This window comes from Lagenorhynchus albirostris, chromosome 4, assembly GCF_949774975.1.
Source record: "Lagenorhynchus albirostris chromosome 4, mLagAlb1.1, whole genome shotgun sequence".
In the NCBI taxonomy this organism is placed as follows: domain Eukaryota; kingdom Metazoa; phylum Chordata; class Mammalia; order Artiodactyla; family Delphinidae; genus Lagenorhynchus; species Lagenorhynchus albirostris.
The window spans coordinates 27,249,298-27,267,630 of record NC_083098.1 but is presented as its reverse complement, the minus strand read 5'-3'; the positions used below and the strand labels follow the sequence as shown (position 1 = coordinate 27,267,630).

General features: G+C 35.7%; 1 protein-coding gene across 1 annotated transcript in view; it reads right to left on the bottom strand.

Annotated features, from left to right (window-relative positions):
- The window catches only part of TMEM184C (transmembrane protein 184C), a 31,656-nt gene continuing 13,323 nt past the window's right edge, over nt 1-18,333 (bottom strand). Inside the window, exons 5-10 of the mRNA XM_060147718.1 lie at nt 6,254-6,328; nt 5,056-5,149; nt 3,104-3,216; nt 1,668-1,767; nt 972-1,143; nt 1-753 (exon numbers count right to left, since the gene is read on the bottom strand). Of these exons, the coding sequence (XP_060003701.1) occupies nt 488-753; nt 972-1,143; nt 1,668-1,767; nt 3,104-3,216; nt 5,056-5,149; nt 6,254-6,328 (820 nt within the window). The 3' untranslated portion in view covers nt 1-487. The remainder of the gene's footprint in view (nt 754-971; nt 1,144-1,667; nt 1,768-3,103; nt 3,217-5,055; nt 5,150-6,253; nt 6,329-18,333) is intronic.

Here is an 18,333-nt window from a genome sequence, read left to right as displayed (position 1 = left end):
TTGCAGAAAATAAATGATAAATTCTTATTTATTGAAAGACATCCAGTTGAGAAATAGAGAAATAATTGTTAGGTAAGCAGATATGGCACATGATTATGATTAAGTTCCACTAATTCATATTTCTGAATTCACTTTCTGCTAATTCCAGAGCATTATATTCATGCAGCGGTGGTAGAAAGCACTTTTTTTTTTTTTAACGTCCTCCTCTTGATAGAGCACTGTAATGTCAAGAACGTTTAGTAGTCATTTCCTCCATTTGAGTACGTGATACTCTATAGTGTTAAGAAGTCAAGTCTAAGTCTAGGATATTTAGACTGGTTATCTGTGATATACAAAACCTAGTTGTATGAATCCAGTAGTTGTACCTGGTTTTCGCCATTTTGCTGAAATTTTCCATCATTAACGGCTTGTCCCAAGCACAAAATCCTGAGCAATGGGATACCAGGTAATGAAATAACGTGGTAGTAGCACAGCTTCTGCACACTGTTCAGGAGGCCACGGACTTATCTGAAGGGTCTTTTTTCTCTCCTGTAGTATCATTACATATGTCATCAGATACATTAGCTGTAGTAGGTGTAGTCTGGGGAGTCACAGTGTGTCCAAACCCTTGATAGTGACCCATGGGTGAAGGTGGCACAGAAGAGGCAACGGAAATTGCATCTTGTGATGACGATGATAACAGGCTTGTGTGTTCATTTTGATCTTGATCCTCAGGAAAAAACTTTTTCCTAGAATGTCCCATGACTGTCCTTCCTTTAAAGTAACATAAAGGTTTCTGAGTTAGCCAAAAGTTTGGTTATTTTTACCACTATAAACTTGCCATGCTAAAAATAAGCTCCCCGCTTCCCTCCTCCCAATTTGGAGAGCCTTACTGTGGTACTGCTTTACACGAAGTCTTTTCACCTCTTAAACAAGACCTGATAGGAGAACTACAATAGCCTATTCGAATGAATTAAATGGCTGGTACTTACCAACATGCCTTACTTGTTCAGAAATATCATCCCTAATATCTGAAACATCCCACATGGCAAGAAAGGAGTCAAAGCATGAGCCCTCTTCTGCTTCTTGGACATACGGTTTATATGAGAAAGTGTAGTGATGAGCAATAGCAGCAAGGAACATCTCAATACAGATAATAAAGTCCTACAACAACAATATCAACAATGTCAGCCATGTTGGAGTTTAAATCTAGTTTTGCAGGTAAAAAGGGAAAGCACTATCTTTCTCTCTTTTCAAAAGTACTTAAGTACCAACAGCTGTTTTTTTCCCACAAGACTGTATTCATTTTTTCATTTTCCAAAATAATTTTTGACCTCTTCAAAAAAAAAAAACAAACACAAAACGCCAGAAGTTTAACTCTATTTTGCACTACCTCAATCAAGTACTTCTTTGCCAAGTACAATGCATTCTCTTCCACTGTCCAAGGACTTAGAGGAGAAATGCATAAAGTGAAATAGAGTAGGAATAACAAAATCTACGTTCTGTTCCTGGTTCTACTACAAATTAGTAACTGTGACCAATTTTTCTAAGATTCCCCCATTTCCTCACATGTGAAGTGAGGATAGCAGTAGCTCCATAGCCTGCATGTGGTCAGGCTGAGGAGATAACATGTAAAAATGCTTAACAAATAGTAAAGTTCTGTTGAATTCAGAGAGAGCATTACTTACCTGGAGTCCTGTGGCCACAGCTTCTACTGTTTGCCATTCCCACGTATGCTTTTCAGAAATAACGCCAACTTTTACCAACAAAGCAATAACTACTGCTTGCCTATATGTTAGGAAAAGGTAAACGCCAAATCTATATCAAGCATAAAATGAGCAGTTGCTTTAAAAATATGCCATTTAAAAAGTTAACCCCCAGCACAACCTGTGGACCACCGCCACCCTGCCTTTACAGTGTATTCGTGAAGGCACTGTGTACCTATATTAAATATACTTGTTTTACAAATTTACTTCTAGTACAGTTTCATCACATGAACTTTGATTATGTATTCTTAGAACTTCAGTACGTGGTTTATAGTCTTTTTATTTTGAAAGTGTGCACAGTAATTAGCTTTTAAGTTCTTCCTACACATAGACAATGCCTAACACCTTGTACAACTGGAATTTAAAATGAAATAAAGAACAGATACTTAAATGTTATTTATGCATGTATCAATTGATTACTCAGATTATTTTAAAGAACATTTTGAAACCAGTCTTGTTTGAAGTCCTGGAACTAGAGACAAACTCAGAAGGGGTCTGACTCCAAGATGGGGAGTCATACTGAGCATTTCAAGCAAATCTAGGGATCTGCCCCTAGGTGAAATTTAAATAGCTAAAATGAGCTAGTTAGATAAGCTTTCATAGATCTATATACAAGAATATTCACTTCAATATTGCTTGTAATGGTAAAGAAAAATTAGGAACAACCTAAATGTCAATAGGAGATTGGTTACAAAGTTCTATCCACATATCAATATTATATGAGGTGAAATCAAAAAACCCAAACAAAATTACATCCTCACTGTACTTACAAAGAACTGTGACTGCAATATACTAAATGTATCATTGAGTTCTACAAGTTTTTATAGTATGTATTTGTATTTCTGTGGAGTTATATAAAATGATGAGGACCACAATGTCAATCATTCATGCTGGGTGGTAGGATTTCAGGGATTTTTCTTTCCCCCCTTTTTGTATTATTTGTATATTGTTAAATTTGGTGTATTTGTTTCTAGGCCCCTATCACCCAGCCTTTACTAAACTGGGACCATGTAGAGTTTTGTATTTTTACTAATGAACATTTCCTCACATTAAATATTCTACATGATGTTTATCTTCCAAACTGTATTCTCTTATATAAAGAGACCATGATTTTTTTTAATGATTCCCTTAGTGTTGAGACATTTAGTATCTCAAACTGTTTTCTTTTTATAAATGTTACAGTGACCATCTAATTATTTCTTTATGAAAAACCAAGAAGGGCTAAAAGAATGAACTTTTTGAAAGCTAAGTAGACATTTTAATTCATCTTCCATATTAAGACTTTTAAAAATCCTTCCAAATCAGCAGTTTTATTGCCCTTTAGAAAATGAGAACATTTAAGAGAAAGCAACACTTACCAAAAAGAAACAAAAACCACCAGCTTTACACAAAGAAATTTGCCAACAGGTTGGATTGGACTCAGTTCTTCCTTCAGTACTTTATAAAACAGGAGGAGACAATACATGGCAAACTAGAAACAAACAAAGTTCTTAAATAAGAATAACTAAATATGGTATTAGAGATATTGATATTAAAGTTAGAGACCAGAGACCTGGTACAGAGTAATGTTTCAGGCAAAATTTTCTACGCTTTATTTTGCTATTTTTAGATTGACAACAAGCTTTTATATTTTACTGTGGATGAATATATACAGTATGAAATTTCTCAGAAGAGATGTATAACATCTTCCCTGAAAATGGTTTTAAGTGTTCACTTACAGAAGCCCACAAAGAACACAATGAACAAGTGACTGCCATGAGTGGAAGAAAAGGCTCTCATTCAACCAAAATAAAAACATCTATCTGCTTGTTAATGGCTTTTATACACAAATTACCGTTCATTGTATAAGGGCTGAGCTTACTAACTACTAATTGTATGCATATTATTTATAAGTGAACACATTAAATAAGTACTACTTCAATAAAACTGACCATGAAATCAGAAAGTAAGGAATCAGGGAAACCATTTTTCTTGAGGGCAGTATGTTAATCCAGCTGAATTTACTTTTTAAAGATAAATGCTCAAGACATTAACTATTTTTAGAAATCAGTTGTAATTAGCGTAGTGTTGCATAACAATGAACATTTCCCTAAAAGTTTACTTTTTCCTATTATAAAATGCTCATTTAAATTATTTTAGAATATGAAAGCATGGTCCCATCATCCAACCATTTCTTTCTACACATAAGGTGGGTTTTAGCAGGTATAACCAACTAAATATGAAACTTTGTTGCCTGATTCTTTTTTCCACTTAAAGTGCCCTTTTCCATATATTTCATTAAATAACAGCCTAGTGTTTTGGCCAATGGAAGGTACATAGTATATTTAACTAGTTGGACTGTTTCCAGGCTTTTGCAATTAACAAACAATAGGCTTTATATACAAACACACTGAAAGCAAAAGTACTTCTGGCCATTTCTTGAGGCATTCCCAGAAGTGGAATTACTGGTTCCAGAGAATATGAACATATTGAAAAGCTTTGAATACACAAGCATTTGATTTTTATTATAAATTTCTAATACCACACATGCATGCCATTGCACCTAAACTATTATTTTGCTGAAAGCATTAATGAAAGATTTTCAATAAAATGCACATTCCTGTTTTGTTTTTTTTTTCGGTACACGGGCCTCTCACTGTTGGGGCCCCTCCTGTTGCGGAGCACAGGCTACGGACAGGCAGGCTCAGCGGCCATGGCTCACGGGCCCAGCTGCTCCGCGGCATGTGGGATCTTCCCGGACTGGGGCATGAACCTGTGTCCCCTGCATCGGCAGGCAGACTCTCAACCACTGCGCCACCAGGGAAGCCCCACATTCTTAAGTTGAAAGGATCCAGTAGTTATATCTTTGGAGCATTTCAGTTTCTATAACATCATTTTTAAAAACTTGGCATTCTCAATTTTCAATTCCAAATATATGAGAGAATTTTATTCTCCCATTTTAATTCAAACCCTGTACTGTCATATACCAATGAAACATTTTTCTTACTCAATATGCCTAGGATATGTGCTTTTTATTTAAAAGGAGAGCATTGTGTTTTTATTTATGACATATCCATATAACTATGCAATGAATACCAGAATCAAATGAAAAAACATAATCAACGAGTCAGTGTATAAGTCACCAGATAATCAACAAAGATATTATATCTTTATATATGTATAAAGATACATGTTAAAGTTTCAAGTTCTTCCTACAGATGAAGTTCAATATTAAAGTTACAATTAAGCTTTATTCCAGAAGAGACTTTCCCTAAAAAAATTTATCACTATAGATCTAAATTTAGTACAGTTAAGATGAGTATTTACTTACCAACTGTGACATATTATTTATTATAACCAAGTAAGTCCAAGCATTTGAAAAGCTAAAGTTCCCTTCATCATATATACCAAGCAGCTCACAGATTCTAAAAAATGGTAAAAATGAGACAACTTTATGAATAACTAAATCAAAAATACATTTTAAAATACAGCAATGACAGCAATACTTAAATTTAGAAGTCAGTTTATTTCAAAGATCCTGTAGATAGTCACTTGATTTTGGCCATAGAGGTTGTTCAAAAATTAAAAGAAAAACATTTTTCTAGAAATGTTACCATATTACTATTCCTCCAATTTGAAGGAAATCCAAAAGACATAACATTGAACTAGAAAGGGTAATTATTAGATTCAAAAAAATGATGCTGCCTAATTTTTAAAAGATTGTTAAAAACATATAATGCAGGTCTATAACTACAACTATAATTTTTTCTCCCAAATTGTCTTGGAGGCAACTTTTATGATGACCCAGATCTAAGTATTAACTTGTCTTGATTACCCAATTTCTAAACAGCAGAGAAATAAAGCATGCCTTCATAAATAAGTGAATTAGTTTTAATTCCAAGGCAAAGTCACTAAAGAATTGCTAGCACAGAAGCAGAATAAAGAATGCTTCTTTCACCTTTCTTTCCATTCTTCCTCTGTTAACAGACAAAATGCTTGTATAGCTAGCAGATAAAATATACACTCTACCTGCTTTAAACTATTTGATGTTCTTAAATTTTTAGGGAATAGTTTTACCAGGTAGCTTAATGATACCCCATTTTACCTGAAGTGCTAAGACTTGACAGAATCTTTTAAAAAGAAAAATATGTTTTCTTCTTTAGAATACAGTACTCATTTAGAAAATAAAAGCATGTAATGAATCTACAGTGGTATACTTTAACTTCATGTACTAGATGTTTCTGTAAAGCTGTGTGAACATTAATACTTGAAAAAGAGTATTTGATAATGCTTTCCAGAAATCTCCAGAGAATATTATTTAGAATAATCCTGTGGTGATTCCTTGTCTATACATGGTCACCTTATTTATTATAATATAGTAGGATTTCTATATACTGTGTTTTTATACCAGACTAGATGTGTTATAAACAAGTAATGCTTTTTACATGCTTTTCTACTCAGTTGTCCCACTAAGTAAAAGCATGAGAATTTTTGAAAAATAAATAATAATATAAGTTCTGTGCACTTACAAAGCAACGATGGTGGTGAATGGTCTGACAACTGTATATTGTAATACACCCAGTTTGCATCTGAACAGCAAGACTCTGCCAAAGAAAAAGAATTTAGCATTTCACCTACTCATTTCACTAGTATCAAGCTTTCTCCAAAGCCCCCAAATTAAATCACTTTCACAAATGATGCCACATTTATACTTAATTCTTTTAATTTAGTCAATCTAAATGGCTACTTGAGAAGAATGGGGATGGTAGCATACAAATTATCTAAATACTATTTTTTAAATTGCGTAACAACTACATCTTCTGAAAGATCTCCCTTCCTATGTCCAGTCTCAAATTCCTGAATAGTGCAGCACAGATCAGGAACAAAAAGAATGAAAGTGGGTCCCTGTGTATTTCTGGAAGAAAAACCAAGTAACAAATAAATTACGTGTAGGGTTGCATATATGAAACCATATTCAGAAAATATTATTTACATTTAGGATTCAGTTTCAAGTTTGGATTTATATATATATATATATATATATATATATATATATATATATATATATATATATATATAATTCCAGAGAGTATCACTGACTAGATACTCTGAAAGAACAAAACAGAGAGCCTATCCTACATAAAACAGTTTTTATCACTGAGGTCACTTAATGTAAGGGAAAATTCACAAGGAGTAACAAACAGAAACAAAGCAAAAAAGTCCCAAAACAACAACTATCAAAAAAGGCTCTCTACGTGACCACCTTGTGTAAGCCTCCTTAGGAAACAATGATGCTCTGAGCGCAAATGTTTATTTAGCACTCCTCCATCAAGTTTATGTATTATAAATCCCCTAATTTAAGGACTACATCTAGACTGAGAAGAATGAGCCTGACATACAGACCCTGAGGCATTGGGTTACCAGGACTGAATGAAAAACTGATCAGGTTCTATGTGCTGAGAGCCTTCTCTGTGCTGAAGCGGCTCACTCCCACTGACAACTAACTGTGCCCCTGTGGAGGTGGGTGTGGCAGTGCACTTGGGCTTGTTGTAAGACCTTTTCATGAACATGCCTGGGCTACACTGTGCTTCTGGTCCCATACTCTTTACAAAGCTAAATTAAGTAGAAGTTGGGTTAAACCTGTAGTGTTCTATGAGCTGATTGTCAAATCAAACCTGAGACCAGTAGGGTGACTATGCAAATGTATTAAATAGTCAATTAGATACCTTTGAAAGCTGTGGAGAATTAATGAACTGGAAGATGTATCTGAAGAAATTGGCCATAATGTAATAAAGGCTGAGACAAAGAGACAAACATGAAAGAGAGTTACAAAGAATAGAACAGAATCAGAAGGTCTAACATACTTAAAAGTTACAGGAGAGTAGAGGAAGGGCAAAAGCAGAAGTTTACGGCTGAGAACTTTTCAGAACTGATCAAAGACACAAATCAACAGATTGAGGCACCCTGTAAATGAAGCTGGACTAAAAACAAAAAACAACTTGGTAGGGAAACTACAAAACATCAAAGACAGGGAGGGTCTTAAAAAATGCAGTTAGACTCCCTCTTGCGAGAGCACTGGAATCACAACTAACTGCTGAACAATCATCAACAGGAAGACACTGGAACTCAGCAAAAAAGTTACCCCATTTCAAAGACAAAGGAGAAGCCACAATGAGACGGTAGGAGGGGCACAATCACAACAGAATCAAATCCCATAACCTCTGCGTGGGTGACTCACAAACCTGAGAACACTTATACCACAGAAGTCGACCCAATGGAGTGAAGGTTCTGAGCTTCACATCAGGCTTCCCAACCTGGGGGTCTGGCAATGGGAGGAGGAATTCCTAGAGAATCAATCTTTGAAGGCTAGTGGGATTTGACTGCAGGACTTCGACAGGGCTTGGGGAAATGGAGACGCCACTCTTGGAGGGCACACACAAAGTACTCTGTGCATCAAGACCCGGGGGAAGGAGCAGTGACCCCATAGGAGACTGAACCAGACCTACCTGCTAGTGTTGGAGGGTCTCCTGCAGAGGCGGGGGGCAGCTGGCTCACCGTGAGGACAAGGACACTGGTGGCAGAAGTTCTGGGATGTACTCCTTGGTGTGAGCCCTCCGAGAGCCCTCCATTAGCCCCACCAAAGAGCCAGGTAGGCTCCAGTGTTGGGTCACCTCAGGGAGGGGACCCAGTCCAACCCATCAACAGCCAAGCAGATTGAAGTTTTAATGAGCTCTGCCCACCAGAGCAACACCCAGCTCCACCCACCACCAGTACCTCCCATCAGGAAATTTGCGCAAGCCTCTTAGATAGCCTCATCCACCAGAGGGCAGACACAGAAGCAAGAACTACAATCCTGCAGCCTGTGGAACAAAAACCGCAATCACAGAAAGACACTCAAGATGAAAAGGCAGAGGGCTATGTAACAGATGAGGAACAAGATAAAACCCCAGAAAAACAACTAAATGAAGTGGAGATAGGCAACCTTCCAGAAAAAGAATTCAGAATAATGATAGTGAAGATGATACAGGACCTTGTAAAAAGAATGGAGGCAAAGATCAAGAAGATGCAAGAAATGTTTAACAAAGGCCTAGAAGAATTAAAGAACAAACAAACAGAGATGAACAATACAATAACTGAAATGAAAAATACACTAGAGGGAATCAATAGGAGAATAACTGAAGCAGAAGAATGGATAAGTGACCTGGAAGACAGAATGGTGGAATTCACTGCCACAGAACAGAATAAAGAAAAAAGAATGAAAAAAATGAAGACAGCCTAAGAGACCTCTGGGACAACATTAAATGCAACAACATTCACATTATAGGGGTCCCAGAAGGAGAAGAGAGAGAGAAAGGACCCGAGAAAATATTTGCAGAGATTATACTCGAAAACTTCCCTAACATGGGAAAGGAAATAGCCACCCAAGTCCAGGAAGCACAGAGAGTCCCAGGCAGGATAAACCCAAGGAGAAACACACCGAGACACATAGTAATCAAATTGACAAAAATTAAAGACAAAGAAAAATTATTGAAAGCAACAAGGGAAAAATGACAAATAACATACAAGGGAACTCCCATAAGGTTAATAGCTGATTTCTCAGCAGAAACTCTACAAGCCAGAAGGGAGTGGCATGATATACTTAAAGTGATGAAAGGGAAGAACCTACAACCAAGATTACTCTACCAGAAAGGATCTCATTCAGATTCAACAGAAAACTCAAAAGCTTTACAGATAAGCAAAACCTAAGAGAATTCAGCACCACCAAACCAGCTCTACAACAAATGCTAAAGGAACTTCTCTAAATGGGAAACACAAGGGAAGAAAAGGACCTACAAAAACAAACCCATAACAATTAAGAACATGGTAATAGGAACACACATATCGATAATTACCTTAAGCATGAATGGATTAAATGCTCCAACCAAAAGACACAGGCTCGCTGAATGGATACAAAAACAAGACCCGTATATATGCTGTCTACAAGAAACCGACTTCAGACCTAGGGATACATACAGACTGAAAGTGAGGGAATGGAAAAAGATAGTCCATGCCAATGGAAATCAAAAGAAAGCTGGAGTAGCAATACTCATATCAGAAAAAGACTTTAAAATAAAGAATGTTACAAGAGACAAGGAAGGACACTACATAATGATCAAGGGATCAATCCAAGAGGACGATATAACAATTATAAATATATATGCACCCAACATAGGAGCACCTTGATACATAAGGCAACTGCTAACAGCTACAGAAGAAGAAATCGACAGTAACTCAATAATAGTGGGGGACTCTAACACCTTACTTACACCAATCGACAGATCATCCTGACAGAAAATTAATAAGGAAACACAAGCTTTAAATGACACAATAGACCAGATAGATTTAATTGATATTTGACATTCCATCCAAAAACAGCAGATTACACTTTCTTCTCAAGTCCTCATGGAATATTTCAAAGGTTAGATCATATCCTCGGTCACAAATCAAGCACTGGTAAATTTAAGAAAATTGAAATCATATCAAATATCTTTTCCGACCACACGCTATGAGACTAGATATCAATTACAGGAAAAAAAGTCTGTAAATAATGCAAACACATGGAGGCTAAACAACACATTACTAAATGACCAAGAGATCACTGAAGAAATCAAAGAGGAAATCAAAAAATACCTAGAGACAAATGACAATGAAAATACGTTGATCGAAAACCTATGGGATGCAGCAAAAGCAGTTCTAAGAGGGAAGTTTATAGCAATACAAGCCTACCTCAAGAAAGAAGAAAAATTTCAAATAAACAATCTAAACTTACACCTAAAGAAACTAGAGAAAGAAGAACAAACAAAACCCAAAGTTAGTAGGAGAGAAATCATAAAGATCAGAGCAGAAATAAATGAAATAGAAACAAAGAAAACAATAGCAAAGATCAATAAGACTAAAAGCTGGTTCTTTGAGAAGATAAACAAAATTGATAAACGATTACCCAGACTCATCAAGAAAAAGAGGGAGAGGACTCAAATCAATAAAATTAGAAATGCAAAAGGAGAAGTTAGAACAGACACCACAGAAATACAAAGCATTCTAAGAGACTACTACAAGCAACTCTATGCCAATAAAATGGACAACCTGGAAGAAATGGACAAATTCTTAGAAAGGTATAACCTTCCAAGATTGAACCAGGAAGAAATAGAAAATATGAACAGACCAATCACAAGTAATGAAATTGAAACTGTGATTAAAAATCTTCCAACAAACAAAAGTCCAGGACCAGATGGCTTCACAGGTGAATTCTATCAAACATTTAGAGAAGAGCTAACACCCATCCTTCTGAAACTCTTCCAAAAAACTGCAGAGGAAGGAACACTCCCAAACTCATTCTATGAGGCCACCATCACCCTGATACGAAAACCAGACAAAGATACTACAAAAAAAGAAAATTATAGACCAATATCTTTGATGAATTTAGATGTAAAAATCCTCAACAAAATACTAGCAAACAGAATCCAACAATATATTGAAAGGATCATACACCATGATCAAGTGGAATTTATCCCAGGGATGGAAGGATTCTTTAATATATACAAACCAATCAATGTGATACACCATATTAACAAACTGAAGAATAGAAACCATATGATCATCTCAATAGATGCAGAAAAACTTCTGACAAAATTCAACACCCATTTATGATAAAAACTCTCCAGAAAGTGGGCATAAAGGGAGCCTACCTCAACATAATAAAGGCCATATACAACAAACACACAGCAAACATCATTCTCAATGGTGATAAACTGAAAGCATTTCCTCTAAGATCAGGAACAAGACAAGGATGTCCACTCTCGCCACTATTATTCAGCATAGTTTTGGAAGTCCTAGCCATGGCAATCAGAAAAGAAAAAGAAATAAAAGGAATAAAAATTGGAAAGGAAGAAGTAAAACTGTCACTGTTTGCAGATGACATGATACTATACATGGAGAATCCTAAAGATGCCACCAGAAAACTACTAGAGCTAATCAATGAATGTGGTAAAGGTGCAGAACACAAAATAAATGCACAGAAATCTCTTGCATTCCTATACACTAATGATGAAAAATCTGAAAGAGAAATTAAGGAAACACTCCCATTCACCACTGCAAAAAAAAGAATAAAATACCTAGGAATAAACCTACTTAGGGAGACAAAAGACCTGTATGCAGATATAAGACACTGATGAAAGAAACTAAAGATGATACAAACAGATGGAGAGATATACCATGTTCTTGGATTAGAAGAATCAATATTGTGAAAATGACTGTACTACCCAAAGCAATCTACAGATTCAATGCAATCCCTATCAAATTACCAATGGCAGTTTTACAGAACTAGAAAAAAACAAATCTTAAAGTTTGTATGGAGACACAAAAGATCCTGAACAGCCAAAGCAGTCTTGAGGGAAAAAAAGCGGAGCTGGAAGACTCAGGCTCCCTGACTTCAGACTATACTACAAAGCTACAGTAATCAAGACAGTATGGTACTGGCACAAAAACAGAAATATAGATGAATGGAACAGGATAGAAAGCCCAGAGATAAACCCATGCACCTATGGTCAACTAATCTATGACAAAGGAGGCAAGGATATACAATGGAGAAAAGACGTCTCTTCAATAAGTGGTGCTGGGAAAACTGGACAGCTACATGTAAAAGAATGAAATTAGAACACTCCCTAACACCATACACTAAAATAAACTCAAAATGGATTAAAGACATAATGTAAGACCGGACAGTATAAAACTCTTAGAGGAAAACATAGGAAGAACACTCTTTGACATAAATCACAGCAAGATCTCCTTTGTTCCCACCTCCTAGAGTAATGGAAATAAAAACAAAAATAAACAAATGGGACCTAATGAAACTTAAAAGCTTTTGCACAGCAAAGGAAACCATAAACAAGATGAAAAGACAACCCACAGAATGGGAGAAAATATCTGCAAATCAATCAATGGACAAAGGATTAATCTCCAAAATATATAAACAGCTCATGCAGCTTAATATTAAAAAAACAAACAACCCAATCAAAAAATGGGCAGAAGACCTAAGCAGACATTTCTCCGAAGCAGACATACAGATGGGCAAGAGGCATATGAAAAGCTGCTCAACATCACTAATTATTAGAGAAATGCAAGTCAAAACTACAATGAGGTAGCACCTCACACCAGTTTGAATGGGCATCATCAGAAAATCTACAAACAACAAATGCTGGAGAGGATGCAGAGAAAAGGGAACCCTCTTGCACTGTTGGTGGGAATGTAAATTGATACAGCCACTATGGAGAACAGTGTGGAGGTTCCTTAAAAAACTAAAAATAGAATTACCATATGACCCAGCAATCCCACTACTGGGCATATATCCTGAGAAAACCATAATTCAAAAAGACACATGCACCCCAATGTTCACTGCAGCACTGTTTACAATAGCTGGGACATGGAAGTAACCTAACTGCCCATCGATAGATGAATGGATAAAGAAGATGTGATACATATATACAGTGGAATATTACTCAGCCATAAAAAGGAACGAAACTGGGTCATTTGTAGAGACGTAGATGGATGTAGAGACTGTCATACAGAGTGAGGTAAGTCAGAAAGAGAAAAACAAATATTGTATAGTAACGCATATATGTGGAACCTAGAAAAATGGTACAGATGAACCAGTTTGCAGAGCAGAAATAGAGACAGAGACATAGAGAACAACGTATGGACACCAAGAGGGGAAAGTGGCTGGTGGGGGGTGGTTGTATGATGAATTGGGATAATGGGATTGACATATATACACTAATATGTATAAAATGGATAACTAATAAGAACCTGCTGTATAAAAACATAAATAAAATTTAAAACTTCCAAAAAAATGCAGTTGGAGATAGGTCACCTATAATGGAATGACAACTGGATTAACAGTAGAGGCTTAACAGTAACAATTGAAGCCAGAATTAGGTGGAACAAAATCTTCAAAATGTTTGGAGAAAATTCCTGTCAACAAAGGATTATATCCAGCAAAACTATCTTTCAAGAATGAGGGCAAAATAAAGATATTTTTCGTTAAGTATATCTGAGAAAAGTTGCCACTGATACACTGACACTAAATGAACTTTCAAGGGCCATACTTTAGAAAGAAGGAAATGATCCCAGTCAGAAGATCTGAGATGCAAGAGGAGTAAGGAACAAATAAATTGATGCACTACAGTGAAATCTATAAAAGAATTACCAAAAAAAAAAAAAATTCTATCCAAAAATTGATATCTAATTTTTAAGATTAAAATAGGGCTTTATATAATCACAATAAGACTAGAAATAGAAACTATAACTTCCAAACTAGTAGTGAGGGGAAAAAAAATGGAATAAGAAAAACAGCAACAAAATAATGTAATCAACTATCAGTGAGATTTGGAGTAGCACATGTAACCCAACATTGATACAGCTGCAGTGTACTCCATAAACAGTAAGATAGTCACATTAAAACTACAAATAGTCAAAGATTATAAATAAAGTTTTATCACTAGATAAGCTATGAAAAAACTTTTGGTTTTCAAGGCTTTATGTACATATATATACATTTTTTAATAATTGCAAATATGGAATCACGGACCTGTAATGTATTAACTTTTGTTCAATGTGGGTGGTATAAAATAGATTTGTCTATTACATTTATTAAATTTGTTTGTATCCCAGAAATGATTGAAAAACTTTAAAATTATTTATTAAATAATTAGAAGGACCTTCTCAAACTTCTTATAGCTTTTTCAAAGTATTAAATGAAAGTTTATATTTTTAAAAAGAGACTAAATGCAATCTGGATTCCTGGATTGGATCCTGGAACAGAAAAAGGACATTAGTGGAAAAACTGAGGAAATCTGAATAGTCTGCAGTTAATAGTATTGTACCAATGTTATTTCTTACTTTTGACAAATGCACCAGGATTACAAAAGATGTTAATATTAGTGGAAGCTGGATAAAGGGTAATAGCAAATCTCTGTCTTGTCTTTGCAACTTTTCTGTAAATTTAAAATTATTCCAAAATAAAAGTTTATTTTAAAAGTGTAATCAATGAAAAGAGGAAACTAGAAAAAGTGAGACAGAACAAAAAGTCCCCAAAATTATAAATGAATATATCAATAATCACAAAAATATAAATAGCATACCTTGTATAAGTGATGTATCATCAGATTAGAATTAAAGAAAACACTAAACTTAAGAAAAAAAGTTATACACCTCATAAGGACACAGAAAAGATGAAAGTGAAAGATAGTGAAAGGTAAGCCAGGCAAATACTAAACAAAGGAAAGATAGGATACCTGTTAACATCAGACAAAGTAACTTTAAGACAAAAAAGATTTTTTGGAATAGAAACTATCTAAACATAAAGCAAAAACTGACAGAAGTACACAAAGAAATTGACAAATTATCAGTGGCAGAATTTCAACGTCTCTTTCAGTAACTGAACAAGTAGCCAAAATCAACAGAAATGTAGACAAACTGAATAACATAATAAAATAAGATTGACCTCATGGAGATAAACACTACACAGCCACTCACTAATACAGCATACACATTCTCTTCAAGCACACAGAGAACCATTATAAAAACTGATCATGTACCAGAGGGCATGAAACAAATCTTAACCAAGTTCAGAGACTGTCTCATACATTCTCTGACTACAATGCAAATAAATAAAATGAAAAAAAAAATCCTCATATTTGGAAGTTTTAAAATACTTCAAAATAACTTGGGTGAAGAAAAAATCCAAACAGAAATTTAAAAACCTTAAACTGGATGATGATGAAAATGTTAAATATGAAAACGGATTCATGGGGCGATAGATGTTAAATAGACTTATTGTGGTAGTCATTTCATTTATTGTATATACAAATATTGAATAGTTATGTTGGACAACTAAAACTAATATAATGTTGCATGTCAATTATACCCCAACAAAAACAGGGATTCAGTGAATGCAGAACATGAACGGAATTATATAGTTTTAAATGCAGTATTAAAAAAGAAGAAAGGCTAGAAATTAATGAGCTAAGACTCATGTTAGAATAAGAACAGAGTAAACCAAAGGAAATGGGAGAAATGAAGTAAAAATAGAGTATAAATTAATGAAATAGAAAACAAACATACAGATAATCAACAAAACCAAGAGTCAGTTCTTAAAAAGACTAGTTAAAAATAGGCAAACTTCCAGCAAGACTGTTCAAGGAAAAAATAGAGATACTAGTAACATTAGAAAGGGAAAAGGAGTCATAATGACAGATTCAAAAGAGATTAAGATATAAACTAATATATGCTTATACATTTTATTTTTATTTTTTATTTTTTGGCCGTGCCATGTGGCACGTGGGATCTTAGTTCCCCGACCAGGGATCGAACCTGCGTCCCACAGTGGAAGCATGGAGCCATAATCAATGGACCACCAGGGAAGTCCCTACCTATACATTTTTTTGGCTGTGTTGGGTCTTTGTTGCTGTGCATGGGCTTTCTCTAGTTTCAATGAGCAGGGGCTACTCTTCATTGTAGTAGGTGGGCTTCTCCTTGTGGTGGCTTCTCTTGTTGCGGAGCATGGGCTCTAGGCACACAGGCTTCAGTAGTTCCAGCACACAATCTCAGTAGTTACAGCATGCGGGCCTTAGAGTGCGTGGGCTTCAGTAGTTGTGGTGCGTGGGCTCAATAGTTGTGGCGCATGGGCTCTAGAGCTCAAGCTCAGTAGTTGTGGCGCACGAGCTTAGCTGCTCTGCGGCATGTGGGATCTTCCCGGACTAGGGATCGAACCCATGTCCCCTGCATTGGCAGGCGGATTCTTAACCACTGTGCCACCAGGGAAATCCCCTAACTATATATTTTTAAATTTTGTCTATTCTGCTTAATTCCTAAATGCTATAGTTAAAAAAAATTTTTTTCCAGAAACAACGGGAAGCCTAAACAGTTCTATAATTGTCCTCCCACAAAGAACAGTCCAGAACTAATGTTTGAAGGTATAGTATATAATCTCTTTCTGTGATATATAAATAAAATGCAATAACTCCTATTCAGGCAGCAAAACTTGGATGTGAAAACCAGACAGGGCCAGTATAAGAAAGGAAAATCATAACCCAATCTTTCTCATGAACAAAGCTGTAAAAATTCTATAAAGCTTATGATGTAGAAAAGCTGATGATACATCATAACCACTTAAAATTTATCTTCTAAAAGCAAGGGGATTTTAACATTAGAAAAGCCATTAATCTAATTCACTATATTAACAGGTTAAAAGCAAAAAATTATGATTGTCTCAATAGGTATAGAAAAAGCATTTGATGAAATCCAATACATATTCATGATTAAGAACTCTTAACAAACTAGGGGTAAAAAGGAGCTTTTTAACCTAATAAAGGGTGCCTACAAAACACCTTTAGAAACATTAAATCCAAATGTGAAATTTTATAAGAATTCCCTTTAAAACCAGGAATGATACAAGAAAGTCTAGAGGTACTCATCAGCACAGTGAGAAGGAAGAGAAATGTGTGGTATAAAGACTAGAAAGCAAACAAATCCTTCTTTTGAAGATGACTGGCTACAGAGAACTTATTAACATCTACAGAATAAGAAGACTTAACAAGACTTTTGGATATAGGCTCAATATGCAAAAATCAACTGCCTTTTTACACACTGGCAGCAATTAAACTAACTTTTAAAAAGATGTCATTTATAATAGCAATAAAATATAAGATGTTAATAAGGTCAACAAAAGATTTACTTTTATGAGAAAACTATACTTAATCAAAAGATAAATGCAGAACTAAATAAGTGAGAGTAGACAATATTCATAGATAAGAAGACTCAAAACCATAAAAATGTCAATAAACTGAAAATTGAATTCACTTCCAATCAAAAACCTCCAGGGGCTTCCCTGGTGGCGCAGTGGTTGAGAGTCCGCCTGCCGATGCAGGGGACACAGGTTCGTGCCCCGGTCCGGGAGGATCCCACATGCCGCTGAGCGGCTGGGCCCATGAGCCATGGCCACTGAGCCTGCGCGTCCAGAGCCTGTGTTCCACAACAGGAGAGGCCACAGCAGTGAGAGGCCCGCGTACCGCAAAAAAACAAACAAACAAAAACTCCAATAGGGCTTTTCAAACAACCTGACGAGCTGATTCTAAAATTTATATGTAAGAGCATCGACCCAAGAATAGCCAAGATAACAGGGGTGGGGCATCTGCCCTTCTATTTTAAGGCTTATTAATAAACTGTAGTAGTTAATGTATGGAATTGGTCCGGGGATAGAGAAGTTAACCAATAAAACATAAAAAACGAAGATCACAAATAGACCCATATATATGGAACCTTTATATACAGCAGAGATGGCTACATAGACCAGTGAGGTAGGAGACAGAATGGTGCTAGGTCAGGAAGGCAATGGAATAAAATGAAACTGCATTCCTACCTCACACAACATATGAAAAAAAAAATCAATGTGTTTATAAGTCTTTTTTTTTTTTTTTTTTGGCTGTGTTGCACGGCACGCGGGATCTTAGTTCCCCAACCAGGGATCGAACCCGCACCCCCTGCAGTGGAAGCGCAGAGTCTTAGCCACTGGACC